Source organism: Tachysurus vachellii, chromosome 17 (genome assembly GCF_030014155.1).
Source record: "Tachysurus vachellii isolate PV-2020 chromosome 17, HZAU_Pvac_v1, whole genome shotgun sequence".
NCBI lineage: Eukaryota > Metazoa > Chordata > Actinopteri > Siluriformes > Bagridae > Tachysurus > Tachysurus vachellii.
The window spans coordinates 20,838,742-20,861,954 of NC_083476.1; the positions used below are offsets into that span (position 1 = coordinate 20,838,742).

At 42.1% G+C, this 23,213-nt stretch overlaps 1 protein-coding gene and 1 long non-coding RNA gene across 3 annotated transcripts in view; one reads left to right on the plus strand and one right to left on the minus strand.

Annotated features, from left to right (window-relative positions):
• Positions 1–9,339, minus strand: part of LOC132860293 (uncharacterized) — a 14,079-nt gene extending 4,740 nt beyond the window's left edge. The window contains exon 1 of the long non-coding RNA XR_009649798.1: positions 9,155–9,339. This is a non-coding gene — a long non-coding RNA (uncharacterized LOC132860293). The remainder of the gene's footprint in view (positions 1–9,154) is intronic.
• Positions 9,340–9,423: 84 nt separating this feature from the next.
• On the plus strand, positions 9,424–20,543 carry fgfr4 (fibroblast growth factor receptor 4). 2 transcript variants are annotated; one of them, XM_060891452.1, is made up of 21 exons: positions 9,424–10,005; positions 11,119–11,298; positions 12,889–13,070; positions 13,150–13,288; positions 13,383–13,436; positions 13,567–13,821; positions 13,919–14,008; positions 14,097–14,263; positions 14,372–14,495; positions 15,120–15,310; positions 15,416–15,554; positions 15,650–15,843; positions 15,939–16,084; positions 16,169–16,290; positions 16,377–16,487; positions 16,625–16,815; positions 17,331–17,453; positions 17,686–17,756; positions 18,363–18,500; positions 18,600–18,705; positions 18,786–20,543. In XM_060891452.1, exons 2-21 carry the CDS (start codon positions 11,208–11,210, stop codon positions 18,960–18,962), a joined length of 2,811 nt encoding a protein of 936 aa, XP_060747435.1. In that variant the 5' UTR covers positions 9,424–10,005; positions 11,119–11,207; the 3' UTR covers positions 18,963–20,543. The 2 variants fall into 2 exon arrangements, with proteins under 2 accessions (XP_060747435.1, XP_060747434.1); XM_060891451.1 differs by having other exon boundaries at positions 9,425–10,005; positions 13,564–13,821.
• Positions 20,544–23,213: the final 2,670 nt, after the last annotated feature.

Here is a 23,213-nt window from a genome sequence, read left to right on the forward strand (position 1 = left end):
CATTGTTGTTGTGGTTGTTTTTTGTTTTTTTTTTAGCTAAAAATAAAAACGGGAAAAAAATCGTCATAATAATCATAGTGTTTATGGGCTTTGTAGGTCTTTGTTCAACGGCTAAATTTGAAAGCTTGGTTTAGATTATTAAAGGGGTAGTAGAAGAAGAAGAAGAAGAAGAAGAAGAAGAAGAACTTTCTTATACACCCCTTCTGTTACTGACACAGTACTGATAAGTGTTCAACCTCACACTGCTATCTCAAGCTGAAACCCTACGTGTCACTTGGTTCCTTCTCCTCCATCGCATTATACTTTTAAACAAAAAAAAAAACAATTCCTGTTTTTGTCCCAGAGGAATAACCGTCATGGTCTTAGATATTGATGTTAAATAAAAAGTAGCTGCTAACGGAAGCTCTTATATTGCTAACTTCACTGTGTATATCGAGAAGGTCACAGCAGAGAATAAATTGGCACTATTCTTGATCTGTGTATCTGATCGAATGCCAAATTAAGCCAATAAGACGATATATCGACCGAATCAAGAATGTTTTTTGAACTGCAATTAAACGTGAGCGTTTCAAGAACATTCAAGAACAATTTCAAGAACACTCAAGAAAAAAGTGATGCTTAAATATAGCAACAAGGTACAAACAGATGTATTTTTTTACCCTCAGCTGTAACTAAGATCAGTATTGATCTCTGAGGAGCTCCGTCACCTCTAAACCTCAGGTGCTCTAATCTCACCGCATCCCATTGTTCAGGGGGTTTTAAGAAAAAAACCCTCCACTGTGTTCCACAATAATGTATCACATGAGCAAAGAGAAGGGGAGGGCTGAAGGCTGAGCGCCGAGAGCTGAGAGCTGAGAGCCAGGCTCAACTCTCCGCTTTAGCCTTCAGAAAGTATGAGAAGCTCTTAATCAGGCCAAACAATGCAGCCTTCAACTCCTTCTTTCTGTTGGGGCCTGATCTAATAAGCTGGGGGTGGAAGGTGGGGGGACTTTGAGCTGATCCCCCTGAATAACCTCTAGAGATACTTCACAGCAGGGAAACCTGAAGAAGAACCCAGAAGACCCTTTAATTTAAACCAGGCCCACCGACCCTTTGAACTCCCCAGTGCCAGGCCACAAACAAAGGCTGGTCTGACATTGTCAACCACAGGCTTAATGTCTTCATAAGACACCTTCTTAATGAACCAGGGAGAAGATCACGAACATGTGAGAAGTGGTTGATTTGATTTCACCCCCCTCCTTCTTACTAAGTAACTTCAAGAGTTAATATTAGGCGGATCTGTAAGCTGATTAAAACAGAAGGGCGTCGTTTTCGTCTGGCGCACCGTCCGAAAGAAAGCCATCCAGAGGCTGAGCTGTGGTGTTATCTCTAGTCTAGATAAAGAAACATCTCGAATTTTTTTAATAAATGCTCCACATAGGAAAGGGCTTTAGCCTTTCTACTTGAGAAAGCCTCAAAAGGGCAGATTCTGTCAGAGCTAAGATCTAGTTACAGCTAATTCACTCTTTGTTTTTCCTCTTCCTTTCTAGATGTCTTGATCCCTTCAGAGCTAGCTTTATGAACATAAACAGTGACTCTGAGGTTCTTGCCTGAATGCCTGCTTCTGACAAACCTCCCAAACATGGTTCTGGTCCATGGAGATGACATCTAGAGAAGTGAACAATTCTTTGTTATTGAGAGACAGTGGATTTAAAGTCTGGATTTAAAGAAAAATCTTTAAACCTATAATTTAATGTCATGTCTGTAGAACTCGACTCTTCTTGAACTTGTGTAGTTTTCGAACATCTCGAGCGCTTACTATAATTATGTAAAGTTCTAAGAAGTATTTTGATCATGTAGCTATTTGGTAACCGTAAAACCAGGATGCCAGATATTGTTGACAGCGCAGGTAGTCATTTTAACTTGTAAACGAGTTTACCGGCTTGTACAGTATAAACAAGCTACGCGCTTGTTGTAAACTTTAAACTTTATGTCTTTAATGACAGATTGATCATTTACTTCAATGTATGTTCAACCGATAAATAAATCCACGCCAATTCCAGTGCCAATACCAGTTCCAGTGCCATCCTACAGCCGGTAATTCATTCTCTCGAGCTCTATGACTTAAAGTGATGCTAATAAAGACGCTCTAAAGCACTGGAACAATGGCATGCGGCCTTAATGAGATGGTGCATTAATCGAACTCACTCTCACAGAGAGCTAAGACTTCGAATAATCATTAACCATCCTCCCCATCCCCCTGACACACACACACACACACACACACACACACACACTAGATTAGTGAAAAGCCTTGTAGATTAAGATGGGGGTAGGAGGTTTTGCTTAAATTCCTCATACTACATTCTTGCTTGTGATTAATACACAGTTTTTCATTTAGTATTATTATTATTATTATTATTATAATTTACTGCAGAATTAATTTAAATGTATATGAGTGACATTTTTGGTGTCTTTAGCACAGCACCCAAGTGTCATGAATACTACAGATGTTTGGCAGAAGATTTTTTTTGCTTGTTTGTTTTCGCTTCCTAAAAATTGCCGCATTCACCGATTCACACATATGGTCCTGGTTTAAAAGATCATTCACAAACCGGGCCAGATTAATCAAAAGCACAGAGTTCACAGAGAGTGTTCCTCTTTTCCCGATGTGCAGCGGAATGAAAGAGGAAAGAGAAAGGGAGACAAACCCAGAGAAAACAGTGGCTGAAGTGATATCCATCTCTGTAAAAACATCTGGGTGTGGGACTTTCTAGGCCTGTATTTTGGCAGCAGAGGGCAACTTGCATGACAAAGTAAGTCTTTCCATCACCACTATTGTCAAACCCAGGCCAGGTAATAATTAACACAAACAAGAGACAATAGGCCAGGACCGAGCGGTTCGGTTAATGAGCGACCAGCTCCACCTCACATTCACACGCACTGAACCCAGGACACTCACTGCCTGCTCACCCTGGCTAATTATTCACACTACTGTCTTCATATCGCAGGCATTTCAAAGCAAGCTAGGTCAATTAGCATAAGCATGCAAGTATCAATACTTTCGAATGCTTTCAAAGGAGAGCCAAAGGTGCCAGAGGCTATCCGACATATCAGTTAATGTAATCAGATGAAAGGAGAGGAGGGGAAAGGGAGAATGTTGCTATTGAACTGTTGCCAGTCCACAAAAAAACTTTCCTTTGGGAGAAGGATTCAGGCTTCAGAGAGCGATGAAGCTCACCAAATTTCGATCACATTCACATCCAATTTGATCATGTTTGGAAAACATTTTCGGTCGGCAAAGCGTTTAATTCGGTTTAACCATTTAAGAAAAATATGCTTTAGGAACATTACAATAAAAAAATATCCTCATCATTTATGGCACTGCTTTAGCAATCGCTTCTTAAATAAACACATCTTTAATCATGCACAGAAAATATTTTTTTGTTTTGCCAGTCAGTGACATTTAGTACAGCAAGCTCCGCCTCATCATGTTGGTGAAATTACAGCCCAGGTAATAAAATCTACTCTGTTTTCTAAGTGACGTGACATACGGTGACCCATACTCAGAATTTGTTCTCTGCGTTTAAACCCATCCAAAGTGCACACACACAGCAGTGAACACACACATTTACATTTACGGCATTTAGCAGACACCCTTATCCAGAGTGACTTACAACTGAGCAACTGAGGGTTAAGGGCCTTGCTCAGGGGCCCAGCAGTGGCAGCATGGTGGACCTGGGGTTTGAACCCATGACCTTCCGATCAGTAGCCCAACACCTTAACCACTGGGCTACCGCATCCCTACCCGGAGCAGTGGGCAGCCATTTATGCTGCGGCACCCGGGAGCAGTTAGGGGCGTTCGGCGCCTTGCTCAATGGCACCTCAGTTGTGGCCGTTCCGAGACTCGAACCCACAACCTTAGGGTTAGGAGTCAGACTCTCTAACCATTAGTCCACGACTTCCCCCCTTATTTCTTATTTCTTATTTTTTATTTTTTTGGTTCTTAAAACAGTTGGTATAGCTGTGTCACTGTGAGACCTGCACAGATGAAGTTGCAGTGCTTTGATTAGAATCAAAATGCTCCTAATAACAAAGAGGACAATTAAACCAGGAAATGGAAGCTCCGCCTTCTGGGTACAGAACCTACTTTCCCAAATAGAAACTTTTATAATGGTTTGAGCAAAAATGTTTACATTTGTGCTTTTTCTTGTGCAGAAACACATTTTGTCTTCACTTAAACTTTGGTTTTGTTTATGGAAATGTATTAGGCTTTGTTCTGATTCGAATTCTTTAATTGCTTTGAAACAATATATTGGTAGCTGCTATTTTTTTAATGATCTATTTTAACAATTCGGGATAAAAACAGAAACCCTGCTAACCCTGACAACACACTAAAAATGGGGCATGGGGCAACACGATACCTGCCCATCTGGGCCTCTATTAGCAGTTATTGTAGTTCCCAATCTGACCACAAGGGGCAATACTAAATCTATGGATCTGAATGGGACCAGTAACATGCTAAGCTACGACTGCACAGCATCTAGTAAGGAAAATCTGCAAGAATGTTTTAAACATTTGGTCACTCAAATATCATCTTAAATTTCTAAAACTGTTACATAAACCCCAACACTCGCAATATCATCATGTCAATACCTGCAACTATGGAGCTTTTTTACTGAAGTTTAAAGTTACTGAGTTTAACGGTGCAAAAAGCTAATACTGGACATCAATAATATTATTTCATTAACTATCAAATCCCTCTCGTTGCTGACTGTATGACGTTATAACCAGCCAAAAGATTTGTTGTTTATCCCAGATTCCATGTTGCTGTTTTGGCTGTAGGTTTGTCCCCATGACTCAGGGCCTTATCTACTTTTACAACTTCCATTTTCTCCTCATTTATTTGTGTACTTTGACTTGAGCTAAGGATGCTATAAAAAAATCTGACCCGGATGATAATAAAACTGTCCTCTTGGAAAGCAGTAGTAAGAAAATTGAGGTTGTGTAACAAGGCTGTTGCTTCACCAAATCACTAGTGTGGCTCTAAATATGCAAAACGATGTGAGTTAAGATGTCCAGCTCTGTGGACTCAGGAACATAAACTCCCTCTTCTGTCCTTTCTGTTTATTCCACGTTCTGTGTATACTTTAAGTTTAACAGGAAAATAATATGTGTACGCTAATGTTTGTACCTGATTAGCTGGGCCAACCAAAGCTTTGGAGAGAGAGTTCTTTTCAGAGGGGCGGTTAGGAGGGAATCTGCAGGGCAACAGAGAAGCTTCAGATAATAGGCTTTAATGGGGCATTCGCATTCAGTAGGCTGCAACAAAGGCCAGGCAGTGGGATTTGGGAGGGCTGATTGTTGCTCCAGTGTGCTTCAATGCTAGGCCCCGGAGACTGAAGCTGAGGGCAACTGCGGGGAGAAAATCTACCATTGTCAAGCGGAATGTCAGCGGTTTTCAAGGACGCCAAAGAGGACCAGAGAGAGAGAGAGAGAGAGAGAGAGAGAGAGAGAGAGAGAGAGAGAGAGAGAGAGTGTGTTGGAAAGGAGTATATTGGTATAGAGGGATATATAAAGATGGAGAGACAACGGAGGGGGAGGGATGGTAGAGAAGCAATGGTGAATTGAGTGCCACATTCTGGCTAAAAATGATGATCTTTATTTGAGGGCAAGATGGATTCTGTGATGTTTAATTTGAGATTAAATAGACCTTGCAGCTTTATTATACACATATACAGTAGAAGGTTTGGGTTCTGTGCAGAAGATTCAAGGTTTAAAGTCTCGTACCATGTCTGATCCTGCACTGTGACTCCAATAGTCTTTGAGAAGACATACATTTTCTGTAGAATAAAAATAAATTAATATATGAAGCTGGACTTGACTGACAGGACCTTGTTCATGATATGTCTAAATAAGAACCAAGATGTCTATTTAAAGATGCTTGGGAGACATCTCAGTTAAAGATCACTGACAATTAAAAATGATTTGACTCTAACGCTGACTAACACTTTCAAAGATTCTTCTGGTTGCTTTTTGTTCCACTTCCATCTGTTCTCAGTACACACTTTATCCTTGTCGGGGTCACATTGGATCCAAAAGCTATCCCAGGAACCCTGTGTGTGAGGTGGGATTGGAATCCAGAACATTGACCATGCACATCAATACACTCGATCTCTATTGACATGATTTTGAGAAGTGGAAATAAAACCTGGATGAAACCGTCATGGAGAGAATAAGAGAAATCTGAGATCATCATTGACCTTGGACCTTAGTGGTGCTCAATGTCACCATGGTCTATTTTCATTCATTCATTCATTTTCTACCGCTTATCCGAACTACCTCGGGTCACGGGTAGCCTGTGCCTATCTCAGGCGTCATCGGGCATCAAGGCAGGATACACCTTGGACGGAGTGCCAACCTATCGCAGGGCACACACACACACACACACACACACACACACACACACACACACACTCTCATTCACTCACACAATCACACACTACGGACAATTTTCCAGAGATGCCAATCAACCTACCATGCATGTCTTTGGACCGGGGGAGGAAACCGGAGTACCCGGAGGAAACCCCCGAGGCACGGGGAGAACATGCAAACTCCACACACACAAGGCGGAGGCAGGAATCGAACCCCCAACCCTGGAGGTGTGAGGCGAACGTGCTAACCACTAAGCCACCGTGCCCCCCTGGTATAGTTTCAATACATTCCAAATTTTCACCAGACTTAACACAAAATCTGGTTAGAGACCAGTTTAAATAGCCATGTAATATTTATGTAACCCCAACCTTGTGCCTTTATTATACTTATTTCATCTGACCTGTATGTATATGTGCTGGGGGCTGGTCGGATGACTGGTGACTGACAGTTTGGGTGAAAAAATAATCTACTGGCAGTAATGTGGGGCCCCTGATGAAATTGGTGAAGTGGACAGCAGGAAGCACATGCACTGCATAGCTGAGTGAAGAATGTGAGAATCTGTTTATTTCCAACACTATCCCCCCCTCGGTTCTGTCTCTTGGGGACTCTTAACCCCACTCTTTTTGGGGCCCCAGGGCTTCAATTTATCACACCTGCATGTGGAAGCTGGGCACAGCAGAACTCAGAGTGAAATCTGCGCACAAATCAAGCCATGCACGCGCCACCCAGCACAGACGGGAACACTACAGAGCAATCCATATAACGGAATGAAGCTATGACGAATGAGAACACATCCAATGTAATGACCCGATGTATAATGATGATAGCCTGTGTCAAGGGTTCTCAAACTCTTCTAACTCAATTTTGGTAAGTGCTTAATCCTCACCAGTGGATCTGGAGCATATCCAAGTAACACTAAGTTTAATTTAATTTATGCACACGCACACATTCATTCACATCTAGCGATTTATATTAGCCAGTCCACAAGAACCCACCACCCAGCATTCTTACAAATCCCTACACAAATACAAGGCAAACACACACACACACACACACACAAACACACACACACTAACATGAGCTCAGGATCGAACCAGGAACTTCCTCAGTAGTTAACTAGTTATAAAAAAAACTGTTTAAACATTAGCCTTATTATTCAATCTTACAACGATGAAAATACTGGCTGTGTATTACAGCTCTGGCAAAGTGTTAGACACTTTTATTCCCAGAAAGGTTTCACATGATTTATAGGCCTACTTGGTTTTGAGGTCTGGATTCAAACCAAATAGGCTAAAAAAATATAAGAACTCATAATAAGTATGATAATAGAACTTATAACCTATAACCTATGATAACTGATCAGTGTTGCTGCCACACGGATCCAGGGTTCTGGGGTTTGACTGAGACCTTGGGAGTTTCTCATGTCTTCCTGTGTTCGTTTGGGTTTCCTCTAATTTCCTCTCACATGTGAAGGTGCTAGTGAGGTTACACTAAGGTGCCAGTAAGTGAGTAAATGTGAATGTGTGTGTGACAAAGCAGTTATTAAAGAAGCCTGGATGGATGATAAAGTGGATTGTGATTTTAATTAAGAAAAAAAAAAACTTTTGATGTGCTTTATAGACCTCAAGCTACAAACTACATAGAGTTGAACCTGTGCAAAATCAGCTCTTTAAAATACTTAAATAAATAAATACATAAATAAATAAATAAATTAGCATTTTGCTGCTCAGGGTTCGACTCCAGCCTTCTCCAACCTTCTTCTTTAAGCCTGTATTTATTTATTTAATTAATTAATTCTAAGAGTTCTCTGAAATATTCCCCCTTTGCACTTGTGTATTCAGCCTGTGTTGTTGAACCTAAACTAGCATTCACGCAGCTATACAGACTGGGAACGTTTGGAACTCCACTAATAAATCAATTAGGGGCCAATGTGACGCCTCCCGACCTAAAGGGATTATTGGGCAGCGCGCGCTATACGGCAATGATGTAATTACGGGAAGAAGCCATTCACGGCTATTGAATACAGTACACGAGCGCGCGCGCTTCAAAAGGCACTTCATGCTTTATTTATGCCCCCTGCTAATTTAGCACGCCACAAATCCTAATCGTGCGCCATAGAGGATGGCTAATGTTGAATAAACTGTTTGTTCAGGCTCATTTCATTAGTATGACGCGTAATAAGAACTTTCTATTAGTATGACGCGTAATAAGAACATATATGCAAAACTATATGTTAATGACGTAAAGTTAATAAGTAATGACGCGTAATAAGAACATATATGCAAAACTATATGTTAATGACGTAATGTTAATAAGTAATGACGCGTAATAAGAACATATATGCAAAACTGTATGTTAATGACGTAATGTTAATAAGTAATGACGCGTAATAAGAACATATATGCAAAACTATATGTTAATGACGTAAAGTTAATAAGTAATGACGCGTAATAAGAACATATATGCAAAACTATATGTTAATGACGTAAAGTTAATAAGTAATGACGCGTAATAAGAACAAATATGCAAAACTATATGTTAATGACGTAATGTTAATAAGTAATGACGCGTAATAAGAACATATATGCAAAACGTTACAGGTAGACGTCATATTGTTTAATTAACTTTGACTAGGCTGCTTTTGTGTGTGTGTGTGTGTGTGTGTGTGTGTGTGTGTGTGTGTGTGTTTTATATATTTCACTAATTGTGCATTTGTATCTTCTGCACCTGAAAAACATACTTCGGATGGTAGAGTATCCTGAAGTATATCATCTGCTAGGATCCACAGTCTAAAAAGACGAGTCCACAGGAGGGGGAGGATGGAGTGTAGTGGTGATTGTGGGGTTTTTTTTTTGGACTCTCCCTCCTCCTCCTCCCCGTCCTCCTCCCTCTCCTACCTCGTTTTTTAGTCCATTGTAGGGATCCTTGCCCTCAGAAGAACAGTGTCCCCCTGGCTGCTAGAGAAACGTCGCTCTCCTCTCCTTTGCTTTTTTTTTTCTCCTTTCCTCTCATCTCTCCTCACATCTCTGCGCAGCCACACGGTCTGCACCGTTAATCCACAACTGAACACGGCACGGAACGGAATTTTCTCTTTTTTTTATTGTGGTGCACAGTAAAAGAATCAGAGAGCGCGTCTCGGAACGAGAGTCAACGATGAGTCCACCGATAGACGCTGTCCCATTGTAAAGACCTGAACAGATCAAGACGCGGATTCCCTGTGCGTCTTTATTTACTCCAGGACGGAACTCAACAGTAGTGAAGTGTGAAGCGAAATTGTGCGTTTTCTTATAGGATTTGGCGAATAAAATCCCAGCAGGAGAAGCAAGGACAACTGGACTTTGGGCATTATTACTAAACGAGGAAGCTCAGGAGCTCGGCGCAAAGAGAACCATGGTTTTATCTGGAATGGATTTCTAAAAAGGAACTCGCTTGTTCAAGTTTCCCAGTTCGTAGTATGACAGGATTTCTACGGAGAAAGAACTTAACGCAAATTCAAATCTCTGAAGCCATAAAAGCAATAGAAAGGATCTAGACGCGACCGGGGTCTTAACGAATTGGTTTCAAAGGACCGGGCAAAGGGCACGGATAAAGGTAAGTGGTAGAATCGTCCTTCTATGAGCTGGAAGAACTTTGAATGACCTCACTCTTCTGAATTCATTTTAGGGATTTGGTTACTGCTCATACACTGTTGCTGGATGTCTAATTGTATGTTATTATGCTCTTTATATTGTGCGTAAACAAAACGAGTATCCGGTTACATTGCGTAAAATCCAGCATCACACGCAGCGCGTGGTAAAAATACTCCAGCTGAAACTGATGTGAAAGAATAAACAAAACAAAACGGGTGTCAGTGTTTGTCCCAAACGGAGCTCGGTTGGAGATGTCACCAGCCCTGTGTTTATTTATTTATTTTTAATTATCCCTTTACTTGCTAACTCACTTACCACTCAGGGTGTGTGCGCGCCCTATCCTAAGCTAAGTTTTATTTAGACTACCAAGTGGTTTCACACTTGTAAATAGGTTTATTTATCTTAAACTGACTCTCACACTGGTGTGAAAATCTCAGCCGGGCACGGAGAGGCGCATGGCCACAACTGTGAGGCTGCTTTCGGTCAGGGTTGCCAGATTTCTGGGGTTTCTACAAATGCACAGTTGTAGAGGAGAGGGTCCAATTTAGAGATATACTCAATTAATGACCAAATGTTTGAGACGCAGAACTGATTCATTCTGAGTACAAGTTTGGATAATATCATACCACATTTGCAGTTTGGTGTTGTTCAGATAAAAATGCCAATTTGACTGAAATAAGCCAAATAATGTCTAAATGATGTGTAGAAATCAGTGTAAAATCTACAGCTATCTAACAGAACAGCTTGTTCTACTTACCTGATCTGGGCTATTAGTAGTTCCGGAACTGTATCCTAATTATTGCACAAATGGCCCATTATGCACATTTTACAAACAACAGCCTATAACTGCCCAGCATTTGTGCTCCTAATTATTCGTGTTTATGGAAAACGGTGCACAATGTCCAGCAGTGATCAGGTAGACAATGTGTCTAGTGTGACTAGACTGCTGGCCTTTCATACACAAATGTGCTTTTAGAGGTGAAGGATTGCAGGTCATGTCTTAATGTTAGCAGCTACACCAGATTGAATTTCCTTTAGTCTCACACTCTAAATCTCAATCCTGTTTGTGTTTCAGTTTTCTCATCAACCGAGAGATACCCAGAGGTTGCCAATGCCTGGAGTCAGCGTTTAAGCCGATCACAAGACATTCGTTTCCTCGTCAAAATGTGGAGCATCTGGAAGTTCTTCATCGCCGTGTGCCTGGCAGAATTCGCTTTATCGAGGAGCATCACGACACAAGCGGTCCGCTCGAAAGGTAAATAGCAATATACAGAAAGAAATAGAATATGTTAATGTCTGTACTGTTTTGTTTGTAAGTACAATTTATGGTAGATTTTGTTGAGACAACCCTTTAATAAGAAATTTCTGGAAACAATTTAGGGCTTAGTTTGATTTACGGAAAGCTATTTTTTAAGCATAGAGAAGTGTGAGAAGAGTTTAAACGCAGAGGACGTGAAGTAGGGTGAAATCATTTGGAGAGGAAAAGAATCCAGCGTAGTTTTATTCTTTTTTAGCCGTAAACAGGGCTACTTGATCCTGCCAAAGCCCTGAGGCTCGGAAGTGTAAATCTGTTTGGCCTGGTGCCAGTGACAGGGGATTGTGGGGCGGTCTGGGGGAGCTCTTTTACAAATGCAGGGCTGTCCTGGTTGTGTACCTGCTGGAAAGGTATTCTATTATCTCCAAGTGCTATAATGATGTTCTCCAAGTACTTGTGGTCTGAGATAATCTATGCGGCTTAAGGGGCAGCAGCTTTGGCTTGTGCAGAGCTTACCATTGTAGTGCTGTGCAAATATTAATTCAGAAATAACATAGCATTTTGGAAGCAGTACTGGAAAGAGATATGACTGACGGGTGTTAGTATGCTCGTCATGGTCAGGGTGGTTTACTGAGGACCACGTGGTTATTAGGGAGAGCATGAAGAGGGCAGGTGTAGGTCCTGACAAAAGAAGAAGCTAAGTGTTTGTTAAAAGCATCTTTTTTATGAATCCCTGAACCCAGTGGAAGAGGAGAAGTGAAGGTTGATAGACCCTGTAGTGCAACACAACAATGCCTGCCAAATGAAATTATAGTCTATAAAGACTATAATACTTTAATCGACAGTCTCCCAAGAAAGGGACAGTTATAGCATAGGAATATTTTTATCTTGGGATTCTTACCATGATAAATCAATGTCAAAAATTGCTTTAATAACTTACATATTATTATTTTCCATACTGCCGGTACTGATTTTTGTCATTTCCTCGACGTGTTAAGTATACAGCAAGGCTCTTATGTGATCTATGGACCTTAACATCATCCTTTTCTCCAGCAGGATCACCGTTTCAATCTATTTTAGGTTGTGTATTCATGTTTGTGTGTTTTGTTTAGCCTGCCTTTTATTTCCTCCCTGACCATGTATACCCTCTGTTGGGGTCAGATTCAGGCCAGGCCCCAGTTCCTTTCAGTGAAGTTCATTAGTGTGTTGGTGGGAGAATGCTTTGCCTCAGCACTGGAGGTGACATTGCTGGTTTAGGGATTCTTTGCACAAATGCTTATCACACTCACTGCTGGGTCACCAGGAACACTGCTGTGAAGTCAAACTTCCACCGAAAAGCATAGGTCGATTCTCACTTTTGTCTCTTCAGATGTGATTTACAACTGCCCTCTAATACCCCTCACCACCTTAAAAAATAAACCCCACCAGATCTTTTAGAGATTTAGAGCAGGGCCTCTTGTAATCTGGCAGACATTAATCGTTAGCTTAATAAATACAGGATGTAGTTCAGTAGTTTAATTAATCATTCTGCACTTGTTGTGTAGAAACATCAGCAAGTTTGAAATAGCTTTTTGTTTTACATTCTTCCAGATCCTCGTGTACACCGGCCAACCCTTCAGCCCGGCTTCCCCGAGAACACCACCGTGTTAGTCGGAGGCCAGGCAAAGTTGGTATGTAAAGTCCATCGGCCAGCCACGACACGTCTCCAATGGTTCAAGAAGGACGGGGATCGCCTGGGGCCTGACGGATCACCGCTTCTTAAGCCCATCACTGTAAGGAAGTGATTTAAAGAACAACTCATTTCTTTTCTGTGAGAGAGTGGGTGTAATTCAAGATGTGTTTCCCCTGCAGCCTCTTCAAGACAACATCTCCAAAGTCAACGTTCTTTCTTTGGTAAACGTCACCTTGGAAGATGCAGGAGAATATATGTGCTTGGCAAAAAACTCTGCTGGATGGACAAGTAATTCTGCGTGGGTGGAAGTCTTAACAGGTGAGTTTTTTTATTCATTTTTTCATAATTAGTGGAAAGATTCCACTATTTAGACGATAGGGTGTGAAATAAGGCTTTGTCTATTCCTTTTTAGAAATCCGTCTAGTTAAATCTTTGGACCAACTGACTGTGGCTGAGGATCCAACAGGTATGGGATATCTGAGATCTTTTTCTTTGGAATAATAGATCCAGATTTTTAACTCAAGAGCCGAACTGTAAGTTGCATGAAGGGTAAACAGTGAAAATTTTATTTATTCCGGTCTTCTTTTTGTTAGAAGTTTCTGATGAGCAGAGCGAGGAGACGTCGGAGCAGCTCCTGCTAGAACCAGGTGATGTGCTCAAACTGCGTTGTGACACAAACCATCCTGTCCACTGGTTCAAAGGAGATATTAGAGTGCAACATAGCCCTCGTATTCAGATAAGAGCAGGAGTCATGGAGATTACAGATGCGACATACGAAGACTCAGGGGTCTATGTCTGCATGATCCGTGGCTCTAGACAACCTCTTCGCAACTTCACCATTACAGTAGCAGGCACGTTCAGATATCCGACATGACATGACAACATTCCACTTTTAAAATACTTGATAATAATTGGTTTACTTACATGTGTTTTCTCTCAACCTTGCAGATGCTATGGGATCTGGCGACGATGACGAGGATGATGGTCAAGAAGATACTGTTACAGAGACAGAAAATGACCAGGTCTACATCTCCAGAGGTGTGTATTGTATTAATTGAAGCTTAAAAAAAACTTTCTCCAGAAAAATCTGTTAAAATCTGGTCTCCTGATTCCACTTCTTCTTCAGTCCCATACTGGACCCACGTTCAGAGGATGGAGAAAAAGCTTTATGCTGTCCCAGCTGGAAACACGGTTAAATTTCGGTGTCCGGCTACAGGAAGTCCAACGCCCTCGATCCGCTGGCTGAAGAACGGCAGAGAATTCAGAGGAGAGCACAGAATTGGAGGAATCAAGGTAAGATGTCACGAAATGAAAGCACTTTTACAAACATCTAAAATGTTTACTTGTACATGGAATTATTTGAAACAATGATCAGCATATTTGCATAAATTTTGTCCACAGTTGCGACATCAGCATTGGAGCTTGGTCATGGAGAGTGTGGTGCCCTCGGACCGTGGGAACTACACTTGTGTGGTGGAGAACAAATATGGCTCCATCACTCATAGTTACCTCCTCGATGTGTTGGGTAAGACAGCTCGCTGCTTAAAGTAGACAGTGGTCTGGCTCCATGCAGAGTGGCTGAAGCTGGCCTGCTCACTGCGCCTGTCAGGGGCAATAAGAATTAAATTAGGGAACCACAGCGCTGACAGCTCAGCAGTGTCTCACAGTGAGACAGGCACCAGTCGCACCTCGGATATAGCCACAGGGCAACTGTCCACCACAGGGTTCATTTGGGGCTTTACTGGAAAAGGGCAAACTATTGGCACAATAGGAGGGCTACCATTAGCTTGCGTTTTATGTTTCTCAATGAACAGTTGGCCAGACGAGGTTTCTACCTGACCTGTGACAATTCGGCGTCAGGTCAACTGCTGTCTCCATCAAGAAAGGAGCAAATAGGGGGTACTTAATGACTTCAAAGCATCCCAGTACACAGGCATGGCTCTCGGATTCCATAACGGAACCAATTAGTGCATGCCTCCAGCCTCCAGCTTTTAGAGGGACCACTTATCTTTTTCCCTCTGTTGGATTAAATCTGATTAACAATTGCAATTATCATGTTTAAATGTATGAACCGAATGATGGGGCAGTGGAAATTTCTGCATGGTTGTTTTTGCATCTTCTGAGCAAATTTATAATGTTTCCATTTCAGAACGCTCTCCTCACAGACCCATTTTACAAGCTGGTCTACCAACCAATATCACAGCAGTGGTCGGTGGAGATGTCCAGTTCCAATGCAAGGTCTACAGTGATGCACAGCCACACATTCAGTGGCTGAAGCACATCGAGATGAACGGCAGCCGGTATGGGCCTGATGGCATACCCTACGTCAAGGTTGTCAAGGTATAGCAACCTTCTGGCTGGCCACATTTGTCAGTTAGTGGTACCAAATTAATATGAGAGAATTATATTACTGCTGCGTTTACACATTTTAGTTTTCCTTTACAGACAGGCAGCTTGAACATGTCTGAGGTGGAGGTCCTATATCTGACGAATGTCACAATGGAGGACGCTGGAGAATATACGTGTCTGGCTGGAAACTCTATTGGCTTCTCACATCAGTCTGCATGGCTCACTGTCCTATCTGGTAAGTTAACTACCATCTTTAAGCAATATCTTTCATTTTCATCCCACATGATTCCTTTTTTTGACATTAACCATTCTTATGGACATTATTAACAGAGGAAGATGTGGCCAAAGAGATGGACCTTATGGAGACCAAGTATACCGACATCATCATTTACGCCTCAGGCTTCCTAGCATTGGTTATGGCCATCGTGATTGTGGTGTTGTGCCGAATGCAGACGCACCCCAGCCGGGAGCACTTTGATGCCCTCCCTGTCCAGAAACTTTCCAAATTTCCTCTTCGTAGACAGGTGAGATAGTAACTTGTAACATCGATATGATATCTCTTTAATAAATATTTATTTTGAATATATTTACACTAATTCTGTGATTCTTGGAAACACAGTACTCCGTCGAGTCCAACTCCTCTGGGAAGTCCAGTGCTTCTCTAATGAGAGTGGCGCGTCTTTCCTCCAGCTGTTCTCCGATGTTAGCTGGAGTCATGGAGTTTGAGCTTCCCTGTGATCCTGACTGGGAGTTCCCAAGAGAGAAGTACGGGCCAATTGACACAATCCATTTTGATCATCCTGCCATTTAACTTTGATGATGTACTGACAACGGTGTATTGTTACCTAGTTTGACTTTAGGGAAACCTCTTGGCGAGGGTTGCTTTGGTCAGGTGGTGAGAGCAGAGGCTTATGGGATAAACAAGGATAATCCAGATCAAGTAACCACTGTGGCAGTCAAAATGCTGAAAGGTAGGTATTCCTAAAATGGCCGATTGTATCTATCATTCGCATAATTATATGAGCTGACTCTGTTTGATTGTTCGATTGCTTTCCAGACGATGCGACTGACAAAGATTTGGCTGACCTTATCTCTGAAATGGAGCTCATGAAAGGCATGGACAAGCACAAGAACATCATAAACCTTCTTGGTGTTTGCACTCAGGAAGGTCAGTTTAACCAAAAATGGATCTCATGCCTACTTGAAGGCAGTTTGATGTTCGATGACAATTACGATCTAAACATCAAATTTGCCCAACTATGCTTCATTGATTCCCATTATAATGATTGGATTTTGACTTTGTAGGTCCACTTTATGTGCTGGTTGAATATGCTTCTAAAGGAAGCTTGCGCGAGTACTTACGAGCGCGTCGTCCTCCCGGAATGGACTACACCTTTGACGTGACCAAGGTTCCAGAAGAGCAGCTCACGTTTAAGGACCTGCTATCTTGTGCCTACCAAGTGGCACGAGGAATGGAGTACTTGGCTTCTAACAGGGTGAGTTGGTTTTCCTTTTAAAATCTACGCAGACTACCCAGTAACCCCTAACCCCTAACCCCAGTGTCTTATCAACAAGTCTTTTTGTCTGACACATGATGCCAGGCATTCCTCACTGGAGTGGTGGTGTGCTGTGTTTACCACTGCGTCTGTCGTTTCTCTGTGGGCTTTGTCCTTTTTAGCACTGCCATAAATCTGTTAGCATGCAGGCTCACAGATCCGTCTGTGCGCAAGATCATATTACTAGGTCTTTGTGGCTTGCTAAGAACGCAGCTGTCTGAAACCCTTCCATTAAGGGCCGCAAACCAGGGGCTTTTTCGGCCCCCTTTTTTCGGTCCCCAAATGCCGCTTCTATTTAAAATAAAAACCAAAATACACGTAATAATATGCGTTCAGTTAAGCAAACAGTCCGCTGGTGTTTTTCTACAAAGCCACACATCTATTTAAAGCCAGGCTTGTTTTTGAAGCAGGTTTTGGAGCGATCACTGAGCCATGTCCTTTCTGTTCCTCAACAGTGCATTCACCGAGATCTAGCAGCAAGAAACGTTCTGGTCACAGAAGATAATGTCATGAAGATCGCAGATTTTGGTTTGGCCAGAGGAGTGCATCAGATTGATTACTACAAGAAAACCACAAATGTAAGCACCTAAAGTTTACTTTTCTGAAGCTATTTCCTGAAATTCTGACCCTTGCTAATGTAAAGATCTGACCTGTGTTCTGTAGTCCTAATGGTTATTAAGACATATGTTTGTTATGCCATCACGGATTGGCAGGCAGATCGACAAGAGATAATTGGATAGTTCTGGGAAGTGGACAGTCATGTTCTTGGTGGGTCAGAAGGAAAACTCACTGTCTTGTGTCTGCTTTTAGGGACGTCTGCCAGTGAAATGGATGGCACCCGAGGCTTTGTTTGACAGAGTCTACACACACCAGAGTGACGTGTAAGTCTAAACTTTGCAGCTATGCTAACCAGTCAGCTGAGTAGGAATTCCCTGTGTTTGGAATACCAGTGGGAGGCACGGTGGCTTAGTGGTTAGCACGTTCGCCTCACACCTCCAGGGTTGGGGGTTCGATTCCCGCCTCTGCCTTGTGTGTGTGGAGTTTGCATGTCCTCCCTCGGGGGTTTCCTCCGGGTACTCCGGTTTCCTCCCCCGGTCCAAAGACATGCATGGTAGATTGATTGGCATCTCTGGAAAAATTGTCCGTAGTGTGTGATTGCGTGAGTGAATGAGAGTGTGTGTGTGTGTGTGTGCCCTGCGATGGGTTGGCACTCCGTCCAGGGTGTATCCTGCCCTGATGCCCGATGACGCCTGAGATAGGCACAGGCTCCCCGTGACCCGAGGTAGTTCGGATAAGCGGTAGAAAATGAGTGAGTGAGTGAGTGGAATACCAGTTTGTTCAATTGCTTGGGAATACTGTAGAAGCTTCTGGAAAGCACCCAAGTCGTCAAATGTAAATGTGTTCCACCAGAACTGAGTAAAACTGCCTTTTAAATCTTTACTTAAAATCTTTTACTGACTGTTTTAAATCTGGTATTGCCTCTACAGTTGGTCGTTTGGAGTCCTGATGTGGGAGATTTTCACGTTGGGAGGTTCGCCGTACCCCGGAATCCCAGTAGAGGAGCTTTTCAAGCTGTTGAAAGAAGGCCATCGCATGGACAAACCCTCCAACTGCACACATGAACTGTAAGTGACATTATCGTACCGGTCTAGACAGGCTAGTTTTTGACAAGCATATAATGTGAAAAGCAAGTGAATAATTATTTCGATGTTGACTTTATCCAGATACATGAAGATGAGAGAATGCTGGCATGCCGTCCCTACACAGCGGCCAACCTTCAAACAGCTGGTGGAAGAGCTGGACAGAGTGCTGCTGTCTATTTCAGACGAGGTAAATCCCTTGATGTGTGCCATTTCTTAAAAACATACTGTTAAGATAATAGACTAAACGATTCCTATTTCCTTTTGCAGTACCTCGACCTGTCTACCCCTTTCGAACAGTACTCCCCATCTTGTGAGGACACTTCCAGCTCTTGTTCTTCAGACAATGATTCAGTGTTTACCCATGATGCCTTGTCCACCGATCCATGCCTGCTCGGTTATCACGACGTGCGTTCTCGGCTAGACATGAAGACGACGCTACGATAAAGCGCTTGTCTAGAAGAGGACTCCAGTTTGTGGATATCAAAGTTTGCATTTAAAACACTCGGCCGGTACGAAGCGGTCACGCGGGGAGCGTACTTTGGCCTTCGAATTGCTCTGCGCAAAGAACGTTATCACAATGCTTGGCACTAGAAAACCTGGTGACAAAAATGGCTGTCTCAAATAATCAGGTTTCTAATACAGCAACTGGACTGCCTGGTAAAGAATCTATTCAGGCTCTGTTTCCTTTGTAATGAATGAATGCTGCTTATTATGTATGTAAGAAGTCCCAAGTATCTGAGCAGCATAGAAACTGGAGTGTGCTGAAACAACCAGATGCTTTTTTGTTTAAAAAAAAAAAAAAGAGAACATTTATTTTGATATAAAAGTCGATAGCATTGTTAAATATAAAATCCTCTCTATATAAAGATTATTCTACATTTTTGTTCTATTTAAAGAGTCGTCTTAAATCTCAGGATCTCGCATTGGGAAAATTGCTGCTGTGGCAGCAACATGCCTGAATTTTGATTTCCTGTGAATATCTTAAAATATTTTATGTACATATCATTAAATAAGACAATTACCTTTTATAAATTATTCTAAAGCGTATGAAGTGATGGCGTTGGGTGAAGAATTTTTGATGTTGCAAGTTTTATGACATAATTCCTTTACAGCTCATTAAAGCGGATCGGTACGGTGTAGTCGAGTTTTAGGTAGACTGTTCACAAGCACAGCTTGAAGAGCTCCATGCCATAACAAAAGCAGAGCCTCGTTCCAGTGTCACTATACTGTACAGAGAGAAACGTCCTGGATTGAATGTGAAAACCACCCTTGAGGTTGATTGATTTAAAATGGGAGAATCTTCCATTGTTTGGCTGTAACCTTTTACCTAGCACAGTTTGTTTGCAGGGTCCAAGCGCAGGCCAAGTTGGACAATAGGCCCATGCAGCTGTAATGGGTGTGACCATAGAACAGGGTGATATGGGGGATGTCTGATCCTGCGTGCAAATGAGGTGGCCCCTTATTATGGTAATGGATCCAGCTGCCCATCTTTCTCCTCCACTATCTTTTTAATATACAAATGCTAATGCACCCTTTCTGAGCAAACTCTGCAGTGTTCTTCAGGGAATGCAAGGCCTCACCCGCAAGCTGATAAGGCAGCTTTCTCAAGTTAATTTACTCATTGCTTTTAATGCCCAGTCAGTAGACGCTCCTCCAAATCCCTCTGGGAACATTCGTCCCTCTGTGTGCGCATAAGAATACGTCGGCCAGCTTGTCCTCCTTCTCTTCTTTTATATGCAAAGGAGAAAAATGTCATTATCTTATTTGAGTTACGATCAGGGCTTAAACTCACCACCTTAATAACCCTTCATGTGGCCTTAAAATAAAACAGAATTCTTTAGGATGAAGAAAGCAGGAAGCAACGAATGAACTGCATGACATTCCATTTATGTACTCCATATAAAGATTTATAGCAATCAACGATGTTCTTATGCATTTTTTTTCCCTTGAGAGAATTATTTTAGAAATATCTAATTTATTTCTTTATTGTGTTGTTTTGTATTAAATAAAGGATAATTTAAACTACTTGCATTCGTTTGCATGATCATTGACATTTTTTAATGTGCTACAACATGCTGCTAAGCTAGTCTTAACTTGACAGCAAGTTTTTTTCTTTCGCAATTACACATATGATATGGGTGTACAAATAAATCTTACCTTGGGTCTTATCACTAAAACAAACACTTCTCAACACCACTTAACCTAGAGTGTTTTCAAATGTATTATTTACATTTAAAACCAGACGCTGCTATCTTAAAAAGATAAATAGTTTTCTCCCAAAAAATGGAATACAAATCTTATTGTCCATTCATTCATTCATTTTCTACCGCTTATCCGAACTACCTCGGGTCACGGGGAGCCTTTGCCTATCTCAGGTGTCATCGGGCATCGAGGCAGGATACACACTGGACGGAGTGCCAACACATCGCAGGGCACACACACACACACACACACACTCTCATTCACTCACGCAATCACACACTACGGACAATTTTCCAGAGATTCCAGTCAACCTACCATGCATGTCTTTGGACCGGGGGAGGAAACCGGAGTACCCGGAGGAAACCCCCGAGGCACGGGGAGAACATGCAAACTCCACACACACAAGGTGGAGGCGGGAATCGAACCCCCAACCCTGGAGGTGTGAGGCGAACGTGCTAACCACTAAACCACGTGTCCCCTCCTATTGTCCACTCCTTGCCAATTTAGTTGGGGGTAAATATTTTTTTTATCAAAACTATTTACAAGTGTACAAGAAGAATCAGTAGGCCTGTGTTACTAGCCCAGTGAAGGTAATCTGTTTAAAAAAATTGGTTGAGGAAACTCGAGAACCTGGAGGAAACCCACAGAGAGGCAAGAAGAACATGTGGAGAAATTCCATGCTCCGGATTGACCGGATCTCCTCGGGGACTACAAAACTGGGAGCAAGCATAGAGAAAATGTAAAAATTTAATTTAAACCTATGAAGAGACTTATAATTAGGGGTCAAAACATAGCAATGTTGACCAAATGACCAAAAGTAGACCAACACAACATACAGCAAGCCTTTTTATGGGTCACCGGGAACCATTGGTTCATAATACAGACTTCTAATCTGATTGGCCAGTCACAGAATAAATGCAACCCACCAAATTTACTACGCAAGCAGTTAATTATCACCATCCAGCGTTTATCGTCTGCCTCTTGTTCGACTAGCCGATAGTAAGAATCTTGCAGATAGTAAGAATCTTGATGGAAACATGACCACCAAGCTGTTTATTTTTAGCCAAGAGCTCTAGCCGCAGCTAAACAGGGAATAAATCGAAAGCTCTGACTACATAGTATATTCAGGTTTGTTTGAGAACCACTTTGGAAATGTCCCTCTTAGAGCAGAGCTTGCACGGTCATTAGTGTAAGGTTAACAGGGAAGCGAAGTGAAGTCGGTAGGGGAAATGATGCAGTTATTTTTGTTATAGCACACCTGACTAAAATCAATCTTGTATGCACTCGTAAAGGAAGTTTGTGGTTAGAGGAAATCATTTTAGCTATCTACGGTTCACGTGCTGTAAATTGTTTTCATTTGGGTTTAGTAATAACTTGCAGAGCTCCTCAAAACCCCTGGTACTGACATCAAGCAGTCAAAGTATTCCTAAGAATCAAATCTCAGCTTGCAGCACTTTCTAATATTCTTCATGTTTCTGTGTTTGTGTAATTCATATCCTGTTCGAATTGGGTACTCTATCAGCACCGAGGTTATCTGAAGGATTCATCGTGTTTATATGCGCTCGGTTCGCCGGGGCCGATTATGACATCACATCACAATACATCAGCTGCTCGCTTTTCCTGTTTCCGTTCCAATTAAGATTACACCATCAGACTATCAATCACAATCCGGTTTCTCTGTAAAGCCCTGAAAGTGGGAAGAAATGTAACGTGCAGCTCTTGTGTACACAGCTGATAAAATGCACCGCAGCTCAGATTACACAGGATGTTTTTCGGTGCAAAAAGTCGAAGGAGGACATTGCTCCTGAAATTCAGTTCAGAGTGTTAGGCTTAGGGTTACGCCATAATCCCAAACGATATCATATCGAAATAGCTTTAAAAAAAAAAAGACTTGGTTTTTAATTCCCAGTGATTGATATACGGCACAGATTAACACACAGCACGCACTACAACCAACAAGCCAATGCAACTACAAGCAACTACAAATTGGATTCCTTTTAGACAGACAACACACTTCATTTCACACCCGCTTGTGCTAAGAAAGTCGACTCACGCGAACTTTTCAGTTAATGTTCAACCTCTTAGCCATCAGACGAGCCCCACACCGGACAAGAGCACAATGCCTTATCTGTGTGTGTTTTCTCTTTCTCGCTATCTGCTGATCGCAGGAAGTATTTGAACACTTCTCAATACACAGTTCCTTTGCAGATAATGCCTGGAGCGTGTGGACCCAGGAAGTGTGTAAGGTAAACACCCCCAGTGAAACGGCAGTATTTTACTTTGACCCACAGGTGTGTGAACTGAGAGTGCTGACTCTTTTACGTCGAGCTTTTCCAGCTGCCAGGCTGAGAATGATCCCAAACGACAGTACACATGCTTTCAATCGAAGCAGCCATATCGTGAAGTATTCCCAATCATCCGGAATGTCATGCTAGAGGGAAAAATAAGTTTCGTTCGCAATACAATTGAGAGAACATCATTTTCCAGAGGGAA

Bases quoted from the DNA above. Each gene is read 5' to 3' on its own strand.
- fgfr4 (XM_060891451.1), top strand. From the start codon at position 11,208: ATGTGGAGCATCTGGAAGTTCTTCATCGCCGTGTGCCTGGCAGAATTC. The intron at 15,555-15,649 runs GTAAGTTAACTA...CATTATTAACAG, and splicing joins ATGGCTCACTGTCCTATCTG to AGGAAGATGTGGCCAAAGAG. The intron at 17,757-18,362 runs GTAAGTCTAAAC...TTGCCTCTACAG, and splicing joins TACACACACCAGAGTGACGT to TTGGTCGTTTGGAGTCCTGA.